The 23,263-nt window shown below is 45.3% G+C and overlaps 3 protein-coding genes across 12 annotated transcripts in view; 2 read left to right on the top strand and 1 right to left on the bottom strand.

Annotated features, from left to right (window-relative positions):
* The window catches only part of FRMD5 (FERM domain containing 5), a 330,818-nt gene extending 314,194 nt beyond the window's left edge, over positions 1-16,624 (top strand). For 4 of the 8 annotated variants that reach the window (XM_004056096.5, XM_063698970.1, XM_055363576.2 and 1 more), the window contains 4 exons: positions 1,661-1,735; positions 2,626-2,694; positions 3,601-3,707; positions 12,938-16,624. In XM_004056096.5, coding sequence (XP_004056144.1) covers positions 1,661-1,735; positions 2,626-2,694; positions 3,601-3,707; positions 12,938-13,515 — 829 coding nt within the window. In that variant the 3' untranslated portion in view covers positions 13,516-16,624. The remainder of the gene's footprint in view (positions 1-1,660; positions 1,736-2,625; positions 2,695-3,600; positions 3,708-12,937) is intronic. The other 4 variants (XM_063698971.1, XM_019011069.4, XM_055363578.2 and 1 more) reach the window with 3 other exon arrangements.
* LOC101131083 (peptidyl-prolyl cis-trans isomerase NIMA-interacting 4-like) lies at positions 11,067-11,572 on the top strand. Its single transcript, XM_055363584.2, has one exon. It carries the CDS (start codon positions 11,157-11,159, stop codon positions 11,550-11,552), a length of 396 nt encoding a protein of 131 aa, XP_055219559.1. The 5' UTR covers positions 11,067-11,156; the 3' UTR covers positions 11,553-11,572.
* Positions 16,625-18,970: 2,346 nt separating the features above from the next.
* WDR76 (WD repeat domain 76) overlaps positions 18,971-23,263 on the bottom strand; it is a 41,828-nt gene continuing 37,535 nt past the window's right edge. For all 3 annotated transcript variants that reach the window (XM_004056093.5, XM_055363575.2, XM_055363574.2), the window contains exon 13: positions 18,971-21,256. In XM_004056093.5, the coding sequence (XP_004056141.3) occupies positions 20,992-21,256 (265 nt within the window). In that variant the 3' untranslated portion in view covers positions 18,971-20,991. The remainder of the gene's footprint in view (positions 21,257-23,263) is intronic.

Below are 23,263 nucleotides of genomic sequence, written 5' to 3'. Positions count from 1 at the left end.
CTGTCCATAGAAAGTCAAGAAAACATTTTTCTTTTGCTACCACCCTCCCTTTGCCGGTGAGGATGTAATCCAGGTTTGGCCAGTTACCTGAACCTAGAGAGAAGCAACTTGAGATGCAAGCTCCTGCCTGTGGGACTGAGGAGCAGCCCAAGAACTGGGGTCCCACGGGTCTCCGCAGCAGAGAGAGGAAGGCACTAGCAGATAGGGGCCTGCTCCACACTGAACTATCCCTGCCCTGGGAATGGCATATGTGGAAGCTTTCCCTTTCTCTCTACCAAAGGGTCTAATGCAAACAGAAGCAATCTCCTTGCCTCTTGTCTTTTCATGCCTTCAGCAGCATTTCTTAAGGGCTTGGTTTTCCCATCTGTGTCACGGAAACAGAAGTGTGCTTCTGAACCTGTGACCACACTCAGTTTCTGAGTCTTCCCACGAGTAGATCTCCATACCCACCCAGCCCTGCCTGCACCCACACTGGAAGTGGAGGTCATTTTTCAGTTTTCCATTGCCTCCTTAATGTTCTCATCAAATGGTAAAAGCCTGGGTGAGATCCCCAGGTATGTCAAGTCTCTGGCAGCAGCGCTTTGGCCTTGCCCTCAGTGTCTCTCACATACAGATCCCTAGTCCTGCCTTTGGCCTAGTGCCATGGCAGGAGCCCAGTCAGATGCAAGAACATGCCCAGGCTCCAGTAAGCAGCTCGGATGTCCTGGAGCCCTGAGACGGGCAGGGATGGTGTCTCCCAAGAACTGTTCATGGATTGTGGAAACAGCTCCTACTCACTGCTCATAGCACAGGTTTCAGACTCACATAGGTTACTGGTTGGATCAGTACCATAGGCACCTGGGCATGTTACAGGTGGATCCCATCTTAGGAGGCTTCTCTCTGAGCTGCTGTGCCCAAGCTGAGAGAGCTAATGGGCTCAGTGAAGTCACCCAGGAGAAAGTATTACAGAGCTCCACATTGGCTGTCTGCAGCTTCAAATGAGATATTAAATAGATATCCTGGGGGAGGGAGAAAGGCTCCAAACTCAAATACATGATGGACTTTTATTAAAGTTAAGCTAGTTTCTTCATCGCAGGATTTCTCAGTCTTTACTGTGGTCATGTATTTTAGGACCCTCCAAAAGGGAGATGGAACAGGAAAGACAGCCCCCACCCTCTTCTCTACCCACAATTACCCAGACATAGACACAAAATCAAATACTGGGACTGGAAAGGAGACCCCTAAGGTCCAGTAGTCCCAGTTCTATCATTTTATAAAAAGGGTGAGGCTAAGAGAGAAGGAAATTTGCCCGAGGTCACACTGCTAATAAGTGACGTGGCTGAGATTAGATGGGCATTCTATTATTCCCCAAGACCATCCACCTGAGCATGTATTCTCTCAGTCCCCCTGGTAAAACCTATGAAGCATTTTGGGGGAGACTTCACTCTCCTGACACTAAAATGGGTTTCCATGTTGACAGTCCTGGGCACTGAGGCAGGAGAGCAGCTGGCTGTGAGCACAGCCCCCCAGATCCTAAATGAGAGTCAGAGACAAATGTGGACTATGAAGGGCTTTTTTCCTGAAGTTTCAAGTAGCCTTTGGAAGAAGCTGGGGATGTGCTGCCTTAACCTGTGTGAGGCAGTTCAGGCTGTCTATCACACTGGACTTTGCCTTGCTACAGGCTGGAGAAGTCAAGCCAAGTCCGCACAGTGTCCAGCAGCAATTTATTCTTTAAAGGGAGCCGGTTCCGATACAGGTAAATAGTGACAGTAAGTAACCATTATGGATCTATTTTCAGACCCTTCTCTGGAGAACACTCAGTGGTCCTTATCCTTTAGAACAGAGAAACCAGGGAGGACTCAGAAAAGTCTGAGGTCTCCATCTAATTCTCCCATCTTATGACCCTTTTACTATTTCCTTCCTTCCCTACAGCAATTTGTCTGTAGGGTTTTAAATGTATATTGGCCGGCCATAGTGGCTCATGCCTATAATCCCAGCACTCTGGGAGGCTGAGGCAGGTGGATCACTTGAGGCCAGGAGTTTGAAATCAGCCTGGGCAACATGATGAAACCCCATCTCTACTAAAAATACTAAAAAAATTAGCTGGGTGTGGTGGCACACACATGTAGTCCCAGCTACTTGGGAGGCTGAGGTGGGAGAATTGCTTGAGCTCAGGAGGTCGAGGCTGCAGTGAGCCATGATTGCACCACTGCACTCCAGCCCAGGAGACAGAGCAAGACCCTGTCTCCAAGAAAATGAAAAATAAATGTGTATCTTCTTTTTCCCTTACAATAGCAGCAAAATAAGAACTATAACAGTGATTCATGTCTCACTGTCTAAAGGTTGTTCTTATGTGTTTTTTTGTGATGTAATTGGAACATGCTGGAAAATGAGGAATTACTCCTAAATGAGAATGGAAGATCCTAAAGACTCTAGAGATGGAGAGAGTTCTCTCAGATAGGCTGTCATGACAGTTTAGAACTCTACCCCACCAAGCAAGCCTTTCTCCATGACCAAAACATCAGGGAAAGGGTGGGCCACAGATGCCATTTCCTGATTCAGGGAAAGCACCTAAGATCTTGGAGAGGAGCTGTCCTACAACACAGTCTCATTTCTTGCTGCTTGTTTTTATTATACTACTTACAGTGGCCGAGTTGCAAAGGAAGTCATGGAGTCAAGTGCTAAGATCAAACGGGAGCCACCGGAAATACACAGGTAGGCTGCCAGGGGCTTCCCCCCAAAACAGTTGTAGCTCAGATCCCAGAATCTCAATCCAGCAATTTGAGTACTGTGAAGCCCCTGGCTCCAGTGGCTACCAAAAAGTCCAAAATGGAGCAGAAGGCTGAAGAAACTTCTCAGAAGGGATGGGGAGAAGTCTTTGACCCTTAATAAGAGAGCTGGGGAGGGAGGAAGGGCTACTGCAGATAGTACATCAGATCCAGGTGCCACTTCACTTGGCAATTCTCTTCTGCCCTCCCTAGTCTTGACATTGATCATAGATGTGTCACACAATTTCAGTGGTTCTGGAACCAGTCGATCATATGAAGCCAAGGATAATCCCACAGCCCTGCCACACTGGCTCTAAAATAATTTCAGGATCCATGCTTCACGTAGATCCACAAATTGTGTTTCCAGAAGCCTATCTCCTAGAATCTAAGACCCAGAAAGAATATGACTGACCAAGAAGGGTAGGATTTGCCAACCAGCCTTTGCCTCTGGGAAGGGGATCATTACTGCCTGCCCCTTCACATGGAGCCCCGTCATCAGCAGCCTCTATTGGAAGTCAGGGGGGGCTGCTAGTATTGGTCCAGGCATATTTTCAGGAGTACTGCTCATCCTGGGGCTCTACTCTCTGACAGTCTTGCCCCCACCCCTGAGACCAGTGGCACTGCTGCCACACTAAAAAAAAGGTTCAGATGGGTCTAGGGTTACAAAGAGGTGGAGGAGTTTGAAGCACTATCTCTGACTGGAATCCAGAGACCAAAGGCAAAGAGAACAAGATTTTAAAAAAGAGAGAGACCAAGACTTAATACAGCCAGGCAATTCTAGTAGCCAGTACTTAAGTGCCTACCAAATGTGTCCATGCACTGAATTAACAAGGTTCTTTTTCTTTAACCTCAGAGCAGGGATGGTTCCCAGCCGGAGCTGTCCCTCCATAACCCATGGCCCAAGGCTGAGCAGCGTCCCCAGGACCCGCAGAAGAGCTGTTCACATCTCCATCATGGAAGGTGAGCATGAGCTTCTTGAGGTGACCACTGGGGTCCTCCAAATTGTGATCTGGGACCTTGAAAAGAGGCTAATTTGCATTAGTGATGGCAGCATGTCTCTTGGGGAAAAGGGCCTCCAGTGGCAAGTAGGAGGTTTTATCCAGTGGATGGGAATATTAGCTGGGTACAGGGTAAAGGGGTGTGGGTATCTAGGCAGGAGGGTTGTAGATTTGAGGGTGCTGGGTTAGCCCTTTGGGGGACTTGCATATGTGGGATCTATAGGTTCCATGCAGTTCTGAAATTGCTTTCCATCAAGAGGCTTTTCACGCCCGGTGCGGTGGCTCACACCTGTAATCTCAATACTTTGGGAGGCCTAGATGGGTGGATCACTTGAGGTCAGGAGTTCAAGACCAGCCCGGCCAAAATGGTGAAACCCTGTCTCTACTAAAAATACAAAAACTAGCTGGGCGTAGTGGCACATGACTAATCCCAGCTACTCAGGGGGCTGAGGTAGGAGACTCGCTTGAGCCTGGGATGCAGAGGTTGCAGTGAGCTGAGTTCGTGCCACTGCTCTCCAGCCTGGGTAAAGGAGACTGTCCAAAAAAAAAAAAAAAAAGAATTTTTTTAAAAAAGGGGCTGGCGCAGTGGCTTACGCCTGTAATCCCAACACTTTGGGAGGCTCACTTCAGGTCTCAGGAGTTTGAGAGCAGCCTGGCCAACATGGTGAAACCCCTTCTCTACTAAAAATACAAAAAATTAGCAGGGCATGGTCGTGGGAGCCTGTAATCCCAGCTACTAGGGAGGCTGAGGTGGGAGAATTGCTTGAACCTGGAAGGCAGAGGCGGAGGCTGCAGTGAGCCCAGATTGCACCACTGCACTCCAGCCTGGGTGACAGAGACTCTGTCTCAAGAAAAAAAAGAGGGTTTCACTTGTTTGCTAAATCTGACCAATCTCCACAGTAAAATTATCAGGATGGCTGAGACTGTTAACCAAGAATTTTCACTTCTTGGTTCCGAAGCATTTCTAGTAGCTGCCACCATGTTTTGCTTCAGCTATAGAAATCTGTCCTGTTGGCTGGGCAGTGGCTCACACCTGTAGTCCCAGCACTCTGGGAGGCTGAGGTGGGTGGATCACCTAAGGTCAGGAGTTTGAGACCAGCCTGGCCAACATGGTGAAACCCCGTCTCTACTAAAAATACAAAAGTTAACCAGGTGTGGTGATGCACGCCTGTAATCCCAGCTACTTGGGGGGTTGAGGCAAGAGGATTGCTTGAACCCAGGAGGCGGAGGTTGCAGTGAGCTGAGATCGTGCCACTGCACTCCAGCCTGGGCAACAGAGTAAGACTCCATCTCAAAAAAAAAATTTGTCCTGTTGCTATCTGCATATCTTACCACTGTCTCAGGAAATTCAATATGACCCATCTCCCTCCAGACTCCCTTCCTTTGGAACAGGCCGAGGTGGGAAGAGAAATTCTACGTATCTCCACTGAACTAGATACCCCAGTAGCTGAGGCCAACAATCTATTCTCTGGGTAGTTAATGCTGTTAGGAGGCGCTCTTGGAATACTGCCCTCTAGCTGCTGTCACTGGCCCAGGTCACCCGCAGGCTGGATACAGGTGTAAAGTTGAGTGCTTTCATTCCCGAAGATGGTGTTTTTTTAGGACCTCAGAAATCTCACACAGCAGGAAACAGCAGAATTGGTTCATACCTGTCTCTCTCCTGGGATTAATGGTGTGGAAGCTGGCAGGACAGCCCTTTGTCCTTTCTGTAAGAACGCTGCTTGGGAATGAAAATGAATTGCTCACGTTAGGAAGGATATCACTCTGCTGTTTCCCTGAGATCTAATTTGTGTTTAGGATTTTAGGATGTGTCACTGTGAGTGTGAGATTCCATGTTACCAAAGTCTAGTATGTAACTCCCTATGGTCTAGAGGTTGAGAACCCCGGCTAGACAAACACCATCAAGTTACTTGAGTATTTTCATTGCTCCATTTGTAAAACAGGGACATCTTCCTTGCCCACCCCATTGGTTGCAAGGAAGCTAATATGTGCGGAAGTACTTGAAAGAGACTAAAGCGTTTACAGGCCGGCAGCAAGCACAGTGCAGAGTTCTGATCAGGAAGCCAAGGTCTGACTAGGAGCTCTGCCATGCACTTTCTGGAACAGGTTGTTTTATCTCTGAGCCTAGTTCCCCCACTGCAGAACAGAGCTGGGTGTGGGAGAGTGCCTGTGGACTACCAAGTAGAATCGTTATGCAAAGAGTGGAATTATGGATATATGACCATCATGAGACACAGCCTCCTGGTGTTTCCTCCCATCTTAGGCTGACCCAGAGAACTGAGCTTGGCTCTCACCGTCCCTCGGCTCTCTCCGTCCCTCTTTTGGGGTGTACATCTCAGGAAGTAGAATGAACTTCTCTGAGGAAACATAACTTTCTCCCCTCTGTGGCCTTTCTTTCCATCCCTCTGAGGCTGAAGCTAGAGGGTCCATCCCCATCTTCCACAGAGAGCTGGGACAGCTGTCCTCCCAAACAAAAGGCTCACCCTAGGGAAGCTAGCACCATGCAGGATGTAAAACAGGAGAGGAGCCTTGTGCATGCCTACTTCCCAGAACAGGGAAGAATGTCCAGGAAACCAGCATTCCCAAAAGAGGGAGGGCTGAGGCTCTCTGTGTAGAGACAAAACTCACTGAGAGTTGCTGCCAAGTAGGGTTAGTAGAACAACTCAGAGGCGGGGAAAACAGTCCTTGTGATCCTGAGACATGCTGAGGCTGACTCAGGTCCCCATTCAGCTCTGGCTTTACCTCCAGCCTCCTCCTCCCATTGCAGCAGCAGGTTCCTTGTCCAAACTATTCCCCCTTGCTGCCAAATGCAAAGAGAGGTTCAGTGGGTAGAGGCTGCTGAGGAGTATAGGCCCCCTAGGGCCAGGGCACTTCCTCAAAACCAGCCTCATAGAATGGCACACTTGGTAGGTTACAGCTCAGCAGACTTCCAGGTGCTTCTCACACCCTGTGCCCAAGGCTGCAAGTGGACAAACACAGCCTGTGGCCCTGGTCATGGCCCCCAGCCCAGGACCCATTAGATGCAGGACAGGGCAGGTAAAACTGACCTGGCCCAAATGAACCTCACAGGCTCAGGGTGAGGAGAGGGAGATGGACATCAGGTTTGGATGTGGAAATAAATAAAAGATTGTAGCAATTAAATGGCTTTATCAGTACAGGGGCTACCAAGCCTGTGGAAGTAAAGAATGGATTAGTTTCCAGGAGGCGAGAGTTCAGGTGCAACGTCTTTCAAGAGGAGGGCTTGCCTTTAAAGGTCCTGACAGGCACTGCTGACCCTAACTGCCCACCCCAACCAGGGAGGGAGGGGCTGCGAGGGATGCGATGAGGGCCTCAGAAGAAGGGCACAACCAGCAAAAACCCCAAGGAATTTAGAGGCATTTAAATTGGTTCATGCTCCACCAAAGACTGTCTTTTCTATAGTCCATTTGGCCCATTTAGTATCACAGAGACTACCTCCTCCCACTTCAGAGCCACCCAGCCCCAAAGCTAGGCTGACCATGCAACTTGGCTGGCACCAGGGCAGGCCTGGACTATATATGGCCTGGATAAAGGCCAATGGCCTTGTAACTTTACATCCTGGATTTTCTGGGACGGTCTTGATTCCCCTTACCCTCTGGGATTGTTCTCTGCCCCCTCTGTCCCTTGCCCTCTGAGAGGTTGGAGCCCTTATCCAGGCCTCAGGGAAAGAGCTGCAGGCCAAGGAAGCATTACTTTTTATGGCTCTAAGTGCTTCTGACTAAATCCAGTCCCCTGATAACGGTGGCCTCTCAGAGCTGCTCCTTCCCTGCACTTCAGCCTGATGTGAAGCTTGGGGAGGTGACCTTCTCCCTGCAACACGCGAGGCACTGCCAAGGGGCTGCTATGATGTGAGATCTGCAGAAATCCTTTGTTCCTAGTTGGCTTTCCATCTTTGCCTCTCTGTATCTCTCCCTGCCTGGCTGGTTTCTCTGAAGAGATCAGCTGGTTTCCACTGAAGAAGTATTTGCCTTCCTGGGCCACCATGGGGAAGAGTCTGATTAAGATTCACACCAGAGTCCGGGTCCAGCTCCGGCTGACTAATCACTGCTTTCGGCCCCTAAGTGTGCGCATCCTGAGGATGGGGCCCCGGCTCCAGGGTAGGGTCCTGACTGCTGTGACCCCCGGGCAAGGGAATCAGCTGGAGCACTTCCAAGGTAAAAAAGACTCTCCTGTTTTGCTGTGCCACTTAGCGCAGATCCTTCCCACGGCACCCATCCCATCTATCCCAAAATAACAGGTTCGATGAAATGGCAGGACAGGTGGTGGCTTTTACAGCAGTGAAAACAGTTTCTAACCTGATGTGGGAGGGTCACCTTATAGGTGAGATCTTCTATTAAGGGAGGAGACCAACTGATATTTACTGAGCAACTGTATTTGTCAGGCATTCTACTAGAAATGCACATCTAATTGGATGTGGTGGCTCATGCCTGTAATCCCAGCACTTTGGGAGGCTGAGATGGGCAGATCACTTGAGGTCAGGAGATCAGACCAGCCTGGCCAACATGGCGAAACCCCATCTCTACTAAAAATACAAAAATTAGCTGGGCATGGTGGTGGGCGCCTGTAATCCCAGCTACTCGCAGGGCTGAGGTGGGAGAATCACTTGAACCCGGGGGTCGGAGGCTGCAGTGAGCCGAGATTGCACCATTGCACTCCAGCCTGGGCAATGGAGTGAGATTCCATCTCAAAAAAAAAAAAAAGAAAAGAAAAAAAAAAAAAAGAAATGCCTATCTATCCATTATCTTGTTTAATGAGAGCACCAACAGCTCCCAGTATGATGTGGCTCCAGGTGGTCCTCCAACATTTTCCTCTTCTGATGTCACAGCATCTGCCTCTCCTTCCCCACAAGCTGAGGGGTGTAATCGTAGATTAAGCTAAGCTTTTCATACTTTGAAAGATCCTGCAGTCAGAGCTGTCCTCATGAAGGGGCAGGCCTTTGAAAGGGTGGCAGGCGCCCTGTGCAATGGGGCTGAGGACTGCCTGAGAAAGGAGCCAAGCAAGCAATATGCTGCAACCAGGGCCTTAAGGTTTCTGCTTTATCAGTGACCCATAACCTGTCCCAAGGTACATATTCCTCAAGCTGCATGTGCAAATGGGGACATCAGGGAGGAATACTGGGTAAGAGAGATCAGAGGAACAGCAAGAGCTCTAGAACAAGGGACAGAGACTCTTAATTTCAGGTTATTTCAAAACAGTTTCTCGGGCAATTAAGACCTAAATCTAAGGTAGATGCTGGCTGTTGATTTAATCCGTCCTGGCCCATGGTTCCATTCCATGGAATCCGACTACAGTTAAGTCATCACTTAACAGCGTTGACAGGGTCTTTAGAAACTGCAACTTTAAGCAAAATGATGTACAATTAAACTTTTTTTTTTCTCATCAACATTATAACAAAATGGGGCTGGGCGTGGTGGCTCACATCTGTAATCCCAGCACAAAAACCTGTCTCTACAAAAAATACAAAAATTAGCTAGGCGTGGTGGCACATGGCTGTAGTCCCAGCTACTCAGGAGGCTGAGGTGGGAGGATCACCTGAGCCTGGGAGGTCGAGGCTGCAGTGAGCCGTGATTGTACCACTGCACTCCAGTCTAGGCAATGGAGTAATAAGACTGTCTCAAAAAACTAAAGAACTTTAAAAAAATTATAACAAAATGATGCTGAAGAAAACATTGAAGGACCTGCTGTAACATCATTTGGCTTAAAGTCATGGTTTCCAGGAACCTGTTGACAACGTGAGGACTTAATAGATATGATCAGCAGGATCATGAACTAGAAAGTGGCTTGGATTCTATCCTTGGTTTTGCCATTAACTACCAACCACATGACTTCAGATAACCTCTTGCCCTCACTACCTTGTGGAGTTACTGAAAGATAAAATCAAAGTGCTTTAAAAAGTTGAAAGCATTATACAAATTTAAGATTTTAGCACAGGGACAAAAAATACAGCTAAGACTATGAGGAGCTTCTGAAAGCAGAGATTGAGAGCTGTGGCAAATGTATGAGCCGTGAGGCAATGGGGAACGTAACTAGATGGCAGGTGCCCTGCCTTTGCCCCCACCCTCTCTCCCCATTGTCCTACTCATTCATAACCCAGATTCCAGGGCTCATTCCTCTGGAGAATCCTTAACTGTGCCTGTGCCAAGATAGCCTCCACAAGGCTGGTCAGGCAGGCTGCCTGGGTGCAAACGGCCAAGCCATGAGGGAGCCAAGGAAGATGGGACACACTGCTTCTGAAAGGTTACTAATACCTTTTTAAGAGAGACCTTTGGACTGCTTCATGTCCTGGAAGAAGGGGAAAAAAGAGACCCTTTGGGCTTCTGGAGCTAGCCCTGAACCAAAAAACTCCCTAATCAACCTGACTTAGGTAAAACCTTTCCTGAGCTGGGAATCTGGTTCAGTCTGGGATTGTCAGGGACTATTTCAGGGCAACAGAAGGGGACTGGCTTTTCTTGTCATAGGTCACAAAGGCAGAGAGAACCACACCAGCATCACCAAGATGGCCAGGAGTGGAAAATGCAAACGTTGAGCCTAAAACAAGAAGCCATTTCCTTGGGAGCACTGTGATGGGGGCCACGCTCACTCACTATATGCCCAAAGCCTCTGGCCTGGGTGGCTGCTGTTCAGTTGAGAGTGTAACCAGCTCCTGCTTTCCCTGCCAGGGCTTGAGTCCTGTGAGAACCTTGGAAAGAGAGAAGAGATAATGGGTAGTTTTAGGGGATAGAATACCCCTTTCTCCTACCAAATGTAAGAGAAATCCACCCCCCCAACAAGATCTTCTCAAACTGTTTTGTGCTCTGAAGTGTCTAAAGATAGGGGAGCTTTTCAGCCTATTCTAGACCCAGCTCCTTCTCAGGGGAAAAGAGAGGGAGCTGGCCAGGGACTACTCCCATGCCCCCTCAAGAAGAGCAGAGAGAGTTTCTACCCCATCATTCCACAAAGTCAGAACAGCTAGAACGGAGGCTGAAGAGACTGAGAGCAGCTGCAGAAATCCAAAAATATTGACCTTATAAGCTCAAGATGCTGTATGCTGGGTTTTTACAAGGATACTCGGTATTTGATGAAACCCAGTTAGCCAAGACATATTCCCCTCTCCCCATTCCTACCTCTTTTTTATTAAAAATTTTATAGTTACAGTGTCTATGTTGCCCAGTCTGGTCTTGAACCCTTTGGCTCAAGTGATCCACCCGCCTTGGCCTCCCAAAGTGATGGGATTACAGATGGGAGCCATCGTGTCTGGCCCATTCCTGCCTCTTAAAGCCCTCCACCCAACAGGCAGACTTGAGATTCAAACCGTGGTCCCAGCTCTGCATCAGGGGTAGTTTGGAATTCAGATTCTTTCAAACTGGGGTAAAAACCAGGCCCAGAGTTCAGAGTTCAACAACAAGCTTCCAAGATGCCGCCCAAAGGAAAAAGTGGTTCTGGAAAAGCGGGGAAAGGGGGTGCAGCCTCTGGGAGTGACAGTGCTGACAAGAGGGCTCAAGGTCCCAAAGGTGGTGGCAATGCAGTAAAGGTCAGACACATTCTATGGGAAAAACATGGCAAAATCATGGAAGCCATGGAAAAGTTAAAGTCTGGGATGAGATTCAATGAAGTGGCCACACAATATAGTGAAGATAAAGCCAGGCAAGGGGGCATCTTGGGTTGGATGACCAGAGGGTCCATGGTGGGACCATTTCAAGAAGCAGCATTTGCCTTGCCTATAAGTGGGATGGATAAGCCTGTGTTTACAGACCCAGCGGTTAAGACAAAATTTGGATATCATATTATTATGGTTGAAGGAAGAAAATAAAATCATATGAAAGACTGAAAAAAAAAAAAAAAAAAAAAAAACTAGGCCCAGGACACCAAAGGCAAGAAAGGCAGAATCTTTAACAAATTAGGGGCTGGGTGCGGTGGCTTGTGCCTATAATCCCAGCACTTTGGGAGGCCAGGAGTTCTAGACCAGCCTGGCCAAAATGGCAAAACCCCGTCTCTACTCAAAATAAAAAAATTAGCTGGGTGTGGTGGCAGACACCTGTATTCCCAGCTACTCAGAAGGCTGAGACACAAGAATCGCTGGAACCCGGGAGGCAGAAGTTGTAGTGAGCTGAGATTGCACCACTGCATTCCAACCTGGGCGACAAAGACTCCATCTCAAAACACACACAAATTAGGCCAAAACCATAAGCAAAAAGCAAAGAAAAACTCTTCTAAAATGGCCACTGTGATTTCTGTGCCTTCTCCTGTTTCATACATACATACATATATATATATATTTTTTTTTTTTTTTTTTTTTTTTTTTTTTTTGAGACAGTCTTTCTCTGTTGCTCAGGCTGGAATGCAGTGGTGTGATCTTGGTTTACTGCAGCTTTGACCTCCCAGGCTCAAGCAATCTGCCCCCCTACAAAGTAGCTGGGACAACAGGCATGCAGTACCACACCTGGCTTCCTCCTCGCCCCGAGGCAGTCTTGCTCTGTCACCCAGGCTGGAGTGCAGTGGCACGATCTCTGCTAACTGCAACCTCTGCCTCCCAAGTTCAAGCAGTTCTCCTGCCTCAGCCTCCTGAGTAGCTGGGATTACAGGTGCCCACCACCACACGTGGCTGATTTTTGTATTTTTAGTACAGACGGGGTTTCACCGTGTTGGCCAGGCTGGTCTCCAACGCCTTACCTCGTGATCCGCCCGCCTTGGCCTCCCAAAGTGCTGGGATTACAGGCATAAGCCACCGCGCCCAGCCTTTTTTTTTTTTTTTTTAAGATGGAATCTCACTCACTCTGTTGCCGAGGATGGAGTGTAATAGTGCAATGTCAGCTCACTGCAACCTCCGCCTCCCAGGTTCAAGCGATTCTCCTGCCTCAGCCCACCAAGTAGCTGGGATTACAGGCATGTGCCACCAGGCCCGGCTAATTTTTGTATTTTTAGTTGAGATGGGGTTTCACCACGTTGGCCAGGCTGGTCTGGAACTCCTGACCTCAAGCGATCCACCCATCTTGGCCTCCCAAAGTGCTGAGATTACAGGTGTAAGCCACCACACCCGGCCTGTCGTCTTCTCGATATATCAAAATAGAGTGCAGTGGCTACTGCTGCTGGTCATGTGGGTGTGCAGAATGGTACCCAGTAAAACACAATGGGTGCTACTGGAAAGCAAAGGGTGCATTGGGACACAGCCTACTCATGTTCCTTTTGCCTTTCTAGGCCTAGAGTCCTTACGGGACAGTGCCCATTCCACACCAGTGCGTTCCACTTCCCATGGGGACACCTTCCTGCCTCACGTGAGAAGCAGCCGGACAGATAGCAATGAGCGAGTAGCTGTGATTGCAGACGAGGCCTACAGCCCTGCAGACAGCGTGCTGCCCACCCCTGTGGCTGAGCACAGCCTGGAGCTGATGTTGCTTTCCCGGCAGATCAATGGAGCCACCTGCAGCATTGAGGAGGAGAAGGAATCTGAAGCCAGCACCCCAACTGCTACAGAGGTGGAGGCCCTTGGGGGAGAGCTGAGGGCCCTGTGTCAGGGGCACAGCGGGCCCGAGGAGGAACAGGTGAATAAGTTTGTTCTAAGTGTCCTCCGTTTGCTCCTTGTGACCATGGGACTCCTCTTTGTTTTGCTCCTCCTCCTGATCATCCTTACCGAGTCTGACCTTGACATTGCCTTTTTCCGCGATATCCGCCAGACCCCCGAGTTTGAACAATTCCACTATCAATACTTTTGTCCCCTCAGGCGATGGTTTGCCTGCAAAATCCGCTCAGTGGTGAGCCTGCTCATTGACACCTGAGAAGGCATGACTCCTCCCAAAAACTAGCCAGGTGGACCAAGGAGCCCAGCTACCCATTCCCAGCAATGGGACCCATCGCGGAACCATCGGCACATATACCAAGTCCTCCTCTCATGACTCAAAGTCCACTGCAGCCTAGGAGGGTGTTTCCCAGAAGAAGAAAGGGATAGGCTCATGCCCTGTCTAAACAAACTGGGAAAACTCATTTTCTTCAGAAGTTATTTCAAGAAAGGCTCAGCGACTCTGTTTCTCATCTTTCCAACTTGCAGGATAATTTTTGGTTTTGAATTTTGATTTTTCATAGATGTGTATTATTTTGAAGTATCAAATAAAAATAATTTATTTTACTATTACTGATTATTGCAGTAGTATCACCTAGCAGAGGGGACACTAGTTGAAAACTAGAGAGCTGCTGTCCTCTATTCTGCAGGAGCTTTTCCTGCTGGTGCCACTGGGTTCCAGTAGACTCATCACTGCAGCCTCAGCAGGGCAGGCCAGGGATCTGGACAATGGGGACTGTTTAGTTTTTTGTTTGTTTTTTTGCCAGCCAGAACTTTTAAAAAAGTAAACATCCATGTAGAATGATTAAATGGAAAAGTTGCTTCTTATGATGGTCTGAGTTGGATTTTCTTTTCCTTTTGTTTTTTCAAATCTGAGCAGAGTGGGCATCTGAAGGGACCACCGCTACAGCAACAGCAGCAGCAGGGGTGGGGTAAGTCTGTCCCCTTAGTCTAGAGCCTAGTGGGCATCACCATAGTTTTGTATAATGAAACTAGACTTAACGTGATTTTTTTTTCTGAAGAAACTCAAGACTTTTATAGTGCTCCAGGGGCGTTAAACGAATTCAGTGGTACCAGAGATAGTTCTGTCAGAAATGTTGGACAAAGTGTAGTTAAGAGAAAGCAGAGTTAAGTTACCTGAGAGACTGTTGAGATTTGGATAGCAGTGCTTATTTTATATACACCCCCTTGACCCAAAGACTATTTCAATTTATATTTTAACAACGAAATGTTATTTTCTTAACAATTCATATTTTGTTTTTACTTTATGGATTAAGAAAATAGAGCCTGATGAACTAAACGATGCAAGAAAGAAACTGATCCTGAGAATGAAAAGCTTCAGAAAATAGAATTCCAAGATCAACAGCCTTAGAAGGGACCAGGAAAAGAATCTTTTAAAATAGATTTCTAAGAGATGCCTACACAACACAGAATGTGACCGTGGCAGAGACCAACACTTAGATGTAGAAATGCTGCCCCCTAGGGTCAGCCTCTGCATAAGTTCTAGGAAAGCATCACCATCCTTGCAGAGGGAAGTCCTCGAAGCACGCAGCACAGGCATATGAAGGGCGAGTGTGGGATCCTAGGCCCAAGCTCTTCAACTCTAAAACCAATCACACACAAGATCCTGTTTTCATCTCAGGGAGAGATTTCTAAGTCATCTGGGGCTTGAGGTCTTATTTAAGGGTGGTCAATGGACATATTCCTGGACCCACACAAAAGTAGAGCAGCTGCTGATACCCTAATTGGACAGCCCCAAACGGAGAACAGAACAAGTCACTTGTAGACTTGACCTCCCCTATTTTGTCCCCTGAGATGGCAGAACCATGTCCATGTTTACAATATGACAACTGTGGAATAACTGGGGTTCTTAGGGAGAGATTTGCATAATTTTAAAGACATCCTTTCATCTGGACCAGAGGTCAATCAACTTATGTCAAGTGCTACACAGTAAATATTTTGGTTTAGCACGCCATACTCTGTCACAACTGCTCAATTCTGCCATCACAGCACAAAAACAGCCATAGATAATTTGTAAATGAAGGAACATGGCTGTGTTCCAATAAAACTTTATGAAAACAGTGAGCTGAATTTGGCCTACAGGCCATAATACGCCAATCCTGCTCTAGACAATAAAACTGATCCTTACCAGTATGTTAGCAGAAGAGGGTCAGTCAGCTCTGTTTCCATGCCTGACATGTATCAAAGATCTGGGACCTCTTCCCAGTGGAGGCACCAGGGTTGCTTGTTTAAAGGGTGCTTGAACAACCAACCAGCAAAGAGATGTCTGATGCCAAATGGGCAAGAAATACTGGAATGCTAAAACACAGCTGGAATCTAAGAAGGGAAGAGGGCTTCTCTGACCATTTTCATACCAGCAACAATTTAGGCAGAATTATAAACATCTATTTATCGAGTGACAATACAAACCGAAGGAGATCCTAGTAGAGATTAGGGGTCAGTTAAAATCAACTAGCCACTGCCACTTGTCATCTACATAGCAAAGGCTTTATTTAGCACAGGACTAACGTGAAAAGTAGACCCAGAGATGAAAAGGCTGTCAGGAGACAGGGGGCTGGTGTCCACCTGGTATCTACTGTCTTATGCAACATAGAAGATTACCTTTTAGTGTAGTGCTCCTACCTCAGTTTGTAGAATCTGGTGTTTCTATGCAGTGAGTGATAGCCTCAACTCTGACCTTTCATATTCACATTAGAGACAGATGCAGTATTCCATATCCTAGTATGTTCCTTGTGTCTAGAGTTCTAACAGTACAGTAGTTTATGCCATTTCTAACAGCTAAATTTTGCTCTCTAAACAGAAACTTTAGGGTTGTTTTTTTCCAGGGCTCATCCCAGAAAATATGGATAGAAAAGTTTCCTTCAGTTTGCTTTTCAAATAGTGCTTGAATAATAAACCTCCTTTGATTGGTGACTAGTCTTTTTTGGTATATCTCCACCTTTAAAAATTGTTCAAGTTTTTAACCTGGTTATACTGTGTTCTAACATGTCTCTCATTTTCTCTCAAAACTATTTTATCTCATTGTAGAAAAAGCAATGGTTTTCATAGCTTCATCTATCAGGAAATAAAACTCTTACTAAAGAATAGCATACTGCATCTTTAAGCAGTAGAGGGTAAACTACCTGCAAATGTGAATTTCTTAGATACATTTAAAAATATATAGTTGTTAACCTTCCGTGTGCCAAAAACTCTTGTTAGATTTTCCTTCAAAGCAATGTACTTTTTTCTACATATGCAGTATGTAGTTAGCATAAAATCATTGGTGCCATGAAGATTATTTTTAAACTTAAATAAATATTTAAATATCATGGAAGAGTGGGCTCTTTCTTTAATAATAGCCTGTCTTACTTTTCCTCCCTTAAAGTTACTAACACATAGATAAAAGGATATCGGTGGGATTTACACAGCTGACTACTATTCACTTGGATCATATAACATAATTATTTTGCTTGTATCCACCTATTATCCTTGTCCTTACCCCCAAATAAATACTGTTAGAAACTGAGAAGCGGCCAGGCACAGTGGCTCACGCCTGTAATCCCAGCACTTTGGGAGGCCAAGTCGGGAGGATCACGAGGTCAGGAGTTCAAGACCAGCCCGACCAACGTGGTGAAACCCCCGTCTCTACTAAAAATACAAAAATTAGCCAGGTGTGGTGGCGGGCGCCTGTAATTCCAGCTACTCAGGAGGCTAAGGCAGGAGAATCGCTTGAACCTGGGAGGCAGAGGTTGCAGTGAGCTGAGATCACACCACTACACTCCAGCCTGGGTGACAGAGCAAGACTCCACATCAAAAAAAACAAAAACAAAAACAAAAAAAGCTGAGAAGCTATAAATGTAATAATTTTAAAGTGAAGTGGATATTTTTCTGATGAGGAAAACCAAGAAGGCTAAGTGATTTTCCCAAGATTTAGTGGTAGAGTCTAAACTAGCACCCAGATTGTCCACCTTCTGGTCTGCTGTTCTTACTCAAGCCTGGAGTAAGTGGGAGCACAGAAAATACTTTCTAAGAAGGAACTACAATGATACCACCACCACATATTTACAAAATATATCCCTATAGCATTATCTCATCTGATTATGTAACCATCACTCTGTGGCTACAGAATTGGAAATGGTCTTCTAAATTCCATGAGGATAAGAGGTGACAATGGGGGCTTGGTCCACTGTGCTAGCTTCTTACCTAATCTTTGTCTTTTCAATTCTGCCTGCCCTCCACTCTCCCATTTCTGTTGCCAGATCATCTTCCTAAACACCAATCAGGCTATGTTACCTCCAAATTTCAGAGGTGCCCACTACCTAAAAAATGCTATCCAGCACCCTATCCCCAGTGGAATTTTTTGTATGTTTTTATGACATAAGATTTTGCTTGAAGTGATCCAAAGAGTAAAAAGCACAAGAAACACTGGACCTGGGTGGCTTCCCATGGCCCTGCCGATTCACAGCAGCCTCCCTTCTGCTGACAGCTTATCAAGAACTACCTGTGCACACACCCCTGTAGGACTCTAGTCCCTACTCCCTCTGCTTTGGGTTCCTCTAGCACAATCTAGCTCCTCTGCACCTGAACACACTTTTGGTTTTAGCTCATGAACAGGTTTCCTCTTCAGACCCCTACGACCTGCTGATGGAATGGAGTAAAACAAGCAAAGCACACTTTTAATAAATTTCCTCTTGCCCAGTTTCCATTTTGGGGAAAATATATCATAAAATGTTTTGTTCTTCAGCTCTGTGTAATTGTACTAAATGTTATCTTCCTCATAAATTCTACCTTTTCATTTGAAAATCCAAGTATTTACAGCCAAATAAGTCAAAATACAATCTGCTGTCTTGGTATTTCTAGCCATCAACACCCTACTAAAAAGCAGGGGGAAATGTACTAAGTCAGAAAGGACCGCCCAACAGGACATTGAAGTTTTTGGAATCTGAAGTTAGAGGGCATATATTTCCTCTTCTCAGATTGATTGAGAAGGCATGTGTGTCTTCTCCCCCACCCTACCCCATGTACTGTACATTAGCTGAAAGGATTTAAATCCTTGTATCCATAGCCCTAAGGCTCCCTGTTTTCCTGGACAACTCCCCTTGCAAAATCTTGGTGGAAAGGAAGCTCAAAGACCAGAATACTAAAACAGGACTTAAGCAACTCAGATTCTATTAATTCCTAATCATTTGTGGTCTCTCCTAGTCTGACCAAGTCTCTGACAACCAAAAATGAGAATTGTCTGCTCCTTCCTTAAAAGTTACATAACAAAAGGCTGGGTATCTTAAAAAAAAAAAAAAAACTCAAGTGGAATTCAGAGCTTAAGAGATATCATAAAGGCCAAACTTACAGAAAAGGCTTATCCCGAAGGAGGCAATCATAATACACACATAATTACAGAAGCCACACAGCTGTAGGCAAGTCTGTGGGAGAAGTACCTTTCACTACAGATTACAGTGTAAGAATGTCCCAAGGGAGACAATTTTCTTTTATGTGCTGTCTAGATTTAAACAATTACTCCATTAGAAAGCTTATCACCAATAATAAAAAAAAAAGTCCCTACTCATTCTTCCTTCCTGCATTGCCTGAAGATATAACTCTATTAAGTGTAATTGAATATAAATAGCACTGTTTATGAAGCCACAACGGCAAAAGAAACCACAAAAGTGAGGAACATCAAGAATTTGCTAACATTTATTGACGAGCCCAGGCAATTACTGCCAAGTATTCAAAGCTTAAATGATGGTACTAATTTGATTGAGAGTAGTTTTCAGCATCTTTAAAAACAAAAACAAAAACAATTCCCGTAGAACTAACCACTCTAGAACCCATGAGATTAATTGGTATAGAAATGAAAAAGGGAGCCTAAAGCCTTTACAATGTTTCCTGAACAGTTTAATTATAACTCAACCTCACCTACCTTTTCTTTCCCTTTATAAATTAACATTTCCATCTCACTTGTCAATTCCTCTACTTATATCAACTAGAAAATAGAGAACTATTGCTTATAAACACCTAAACCTATTAAAAAACTAAACCTTTTTACACTTAGATTACAGAGAAGAAAATTATTTAGAAATTGGTTTTCAAGGAAATTGTATATCACTATATTTCTCTGATATACAATTATGGGAAAATATTTCCTCTTAGAATTCAAACATATTGCCAAAGCCATTTACAAGTCTTTCAGTATTTGGCAATGAAGAATAATGAAAAAAGTTGGATAGATGTCACACAGTAATATTAGTAACTGATTTGGCAGCTCCCCTCCCAACAACAAACACATTGAAATTACCATAACTTCTGAAAAGAAAACATTTTCATAAAATACCAAAAGTGGTAAGTATTTCATAATATTCCCCCAAATACGAGTAAGAATGAAGGTATTCACTTAACAGGCTATTGAATTTCCTTTGGACAGTTTAAAGATGGGGACAGGTAAGCCTGGGGCCTTCTTCATTCTAAGCAGTAGCTTTAACTTCTTTATCCATTACCCATGGTAATACAGTAATAAAATATATATATATATATTTTACATCAGAATACACATAAACATATATACCTAACAAATATATATGCATATGTAACTAAGTTTTATCAAACAATACTTACTCAAATATATTTTGTTCTTTACAAATTCTTTCCTTTTCATTTTTTTCAACACCAGTCATTGTCATTTAACTTGATTTCATGTGAAGAGCAAAAACCCAGTCTGAAAAACACAGGTCTGAGGCAATCTTATACTGGAATGCCAGGACCAGGGCAGATCCCAACCCGGTGCTTGGGAGTCTTGCCTGTGTCTCAGGAGCCATCTAGAGGAAAGGGAAAGTACAGACAGACCCAGACCCCGCCCTGGGTAACCAAAGCTGCTCAGCAATTATCTTGGCATTTCACGTAAGACTTAATCTACAGGCAGGGGGCAAAAAAAGTTCTCAGTTAAAAAAATCAAGTTTCAAAATCACTGAGTTAGATTACCTTTCCGGGTCCCCTTCCAGTGTGTGAGTCTAGAAATAAGTATTCATTACAAACTATAAAATAAGCCACAAATCACTATAGAATCAAAACTGTATCATTTGATCACAAAAACTTTAATAGTCAAAGCTTTGTAATTTATAATGTTAGAATTTCTCAACCTACTGTCTTGATTACAAGTTCTGATGGCCAGGCATGGTGGCTCACGCCTGTAATTCCAGCACTTTTGGAGGCCGAGGCGGGCAGATCACCTGAGGTCAGGAGCTCGAGACCAGCCTGGCCAACATGATGAAACCCCATCTCTACTAAAAATATTAAAAAAAAGCCAGGCGTGGTGGCAGGTGCCTGTAATCCCAGCTACTCAGGAGTCTGAGGCAGAAGAATCGCTTGAACCTGGGAGGCGGAGGTTGCCGTGAGCCAAGATCGCGCTATTGCACTCCAGCCTGGGCAACAAGAGCAAAACTCCATCTCAAAAAAAAAAAAAAAAAAAAAAAAAAGTCCTGACGGCACCTCAGCCTCCCCTCAAATTCCCTCCCCGTCCTGCAGAAGCAACCCTCCAAGACTTCTCCCTTACTAAAAGTACACTCTTCTTATAGTCTTATTAATAAAACAATGTTATATTTGCTAAATGTAACACATTACCACATAAACACACTAAGGCACGCCGATTACTAGGCTCCTTAGACAGTGGTCAATTTGAACAAATTGATGTTCCTAAACCAAAAACTCAGCAGCTTTTTTCATTCATAAAAACATGTACCTTCCCACTGGAATTACCTCCAGCCAAAATATACCGAGTTGGGTGCATGGCATTGATGGAACACACAGAGACAAGGCATTCTCCACCAAACGAATGCACCCTCTTTCCTGTCTCATGGAAGATTTCTACCCGTCGTGGATGGGCCATGCTGCCAACTATGACACAGTCCTCTTGTTTAGGATCCCACATGGCTTGGAACCTGGTCAGCCATCGCCCAGTAAAAGTGTTGTGCCTAGTGAGGAAAACAATGTATTTTTTAAACGAAGTAAGGTTAAATAAGGTAGCATTGGGCAGAGGGTAAAGACGGCATTGCTCCTAAATGCTAGTTTTCTCTGCCAAGTTTCTTCTCATTAAGTTACTGAGTTACCACCAACCTTACCTCATCCTTACAGGACTGAACCTCTGGACAGAGACGATATCCTCCTCATCTAAAAATCTCCCAAAATAAAACATATGGAGCCCTTTATAGTTCCCAAAAGCAAAAACAGAAGTACTGCCCTTTTAGTCTTTTTGCCTTAATATCACTAACAATCCTTTTTCATTAAAGTATGGACTACAGAGAAACACATTTCCAACTGCCACTTAAATGACCTCATCATTAATGAAAATTCTTACCCCCTAGGATAGTCACCCTACATAAATTTTTTAAAAATATACATAATATGGCCAGGCACAGTGGCCCAAGCCTGTCATCCCAGCACTTTGGGAGGCCGAGGCAGGTGGAACACCTGAGGTCAGGAGTTCGAGACCAGCCTGTCCAACACGGCGAAACCCAGTCTACTAAAAACACAAAAATTGGCCAGGTACAGTGGCTCACACCTGTAATCCCAGCACTTTGGAAGGCCAAGAGGGTGGATCATTCAAGGTCAGGAGTTCGAGACAGCCTGGCCAACATGGTGAAACCCCGTCTCTACTAAAAATAGGAAAATTAGCTGGCCATGGTGGCGGGTGCCTGTAATCCCAGCTCCTAGGGAGGCTAAGGCCGGAGAATCACTTGAACCCAGGAGATGGAGGCTACAGTGAGCCAAGATTGCACCACTGCATTCCAGCCTGGGCAGCAGAGTGAGACTCTGTCTCAAAAAAAATAAAAATACAAATACAAAAATTAGCCAGGCATGGTGGCGCTTGCCTGTAATCCCAGCTACTGGGGAGGCTGAGGCAGGAGAATTGCTTGAACCCAGGAGATGGAGGCTACAGTGAGCCGAGATTGCACCACTGCATTCCAGCCTGGGCAACAGAGTGAGATTCTGTCTCGAAAAAAAAATAAAAATACAAATACAAAAATTAGCCAGGCATGGTGGCACTTGCCTGTAATCCCAGCTACTGGGGAGGCTGAGGCAGAACTGCTTGAACCCGGGAGGTGGAGGTTGCAGTGAGCTGAGATCGCGCCACTGCACTCCAGCCTCCGTGTCAGAGGGAGACTCTATTTCAAAAAATAAAAATTAAAAATTAAAAAATAAAATAAATATACATAATACTGGCTGGGCACAGTGGCTCATGCCTATAATCCCAGCACTTTGCGGGGCTGAGGCAGGTGGATCATCTGAGGTCAGGAGTTCAAGACCAGCCTGACCAACATGGTGAAATCCCATCTCCACTAAAAATAGGAAAGTTAGCCAGGCATTGTGGCTCCTGCCTGTAATCCAGCTACTCAGGAGGCTGAGGCACGAGAACTGCTTGAACCCAGGAGGCGGAGGTTGCAGTGAGCCCAGATCATGCCACTGCACTCCAGCTTGGGCAACAAGAGCAAGACTCCGTTTAAAAAAAAAAGATAACAAATAATTAAAAAATGGGCAAAAGATCTGAATACACACTTCTCAAAAGACGACATACAAATGGCCAATTATATGAAAATACGTTCAATATCACTAATCAGTGAAATGCAAGTTAAAATCACAATGAGATATCACCTTACATCTAGTAGAATGGCCATTATAAAAACAATAAAAGACAGCAAGTATTGGTAAAGATATGGAGAAGAAGGACCCCTTGTACATTATTGGTGGAAATGTAAATTGGTGCAGCCATAATGGAAAACAGTATGAGGTTCCTCAAAAAAGTAACAATGGAACTACCATATGATCCAGCAATCCCACTACTGGGAATATATCCAAAGGAAATGAACTATCTATGAGATACCTGTACTCCCACATTCACTGTCACATCTAAGATATGGAATCAACAAATCAATGGATAAATGAATAAAGAAAACGTAGTATATACACATAACAGAATACTA

Source organism: Gorilla gorilla, chromosome 16, assembly GCF_029281585.2.
Source record: "Gorilla gorilla gorilla isolate KB3781 chromosome 16, NHGRI_mGorGor1-v2.1_pri, whole genome shotgun sequence".
Taxonomy (NCBI): Eukaryota; Metazoa; Chordata; class Mammalia; order Primates; family Hominidae; genus Gorilla; species Gorilla gorilla.
Note: the sequence above shows the minus strand (reverse complement) of the source record. Positions and strands in the feature narration are given on the sequence as shown.

Coding starts and splice junctions, on each gene's coding strand:
- LOC101131083 (XM_055363584.2), top strand. CDS start 11,157: ATGCCGCCCAAAGGAAAAAGTGGTTCTGGAAAAGCGGGGAAAGGGGGT.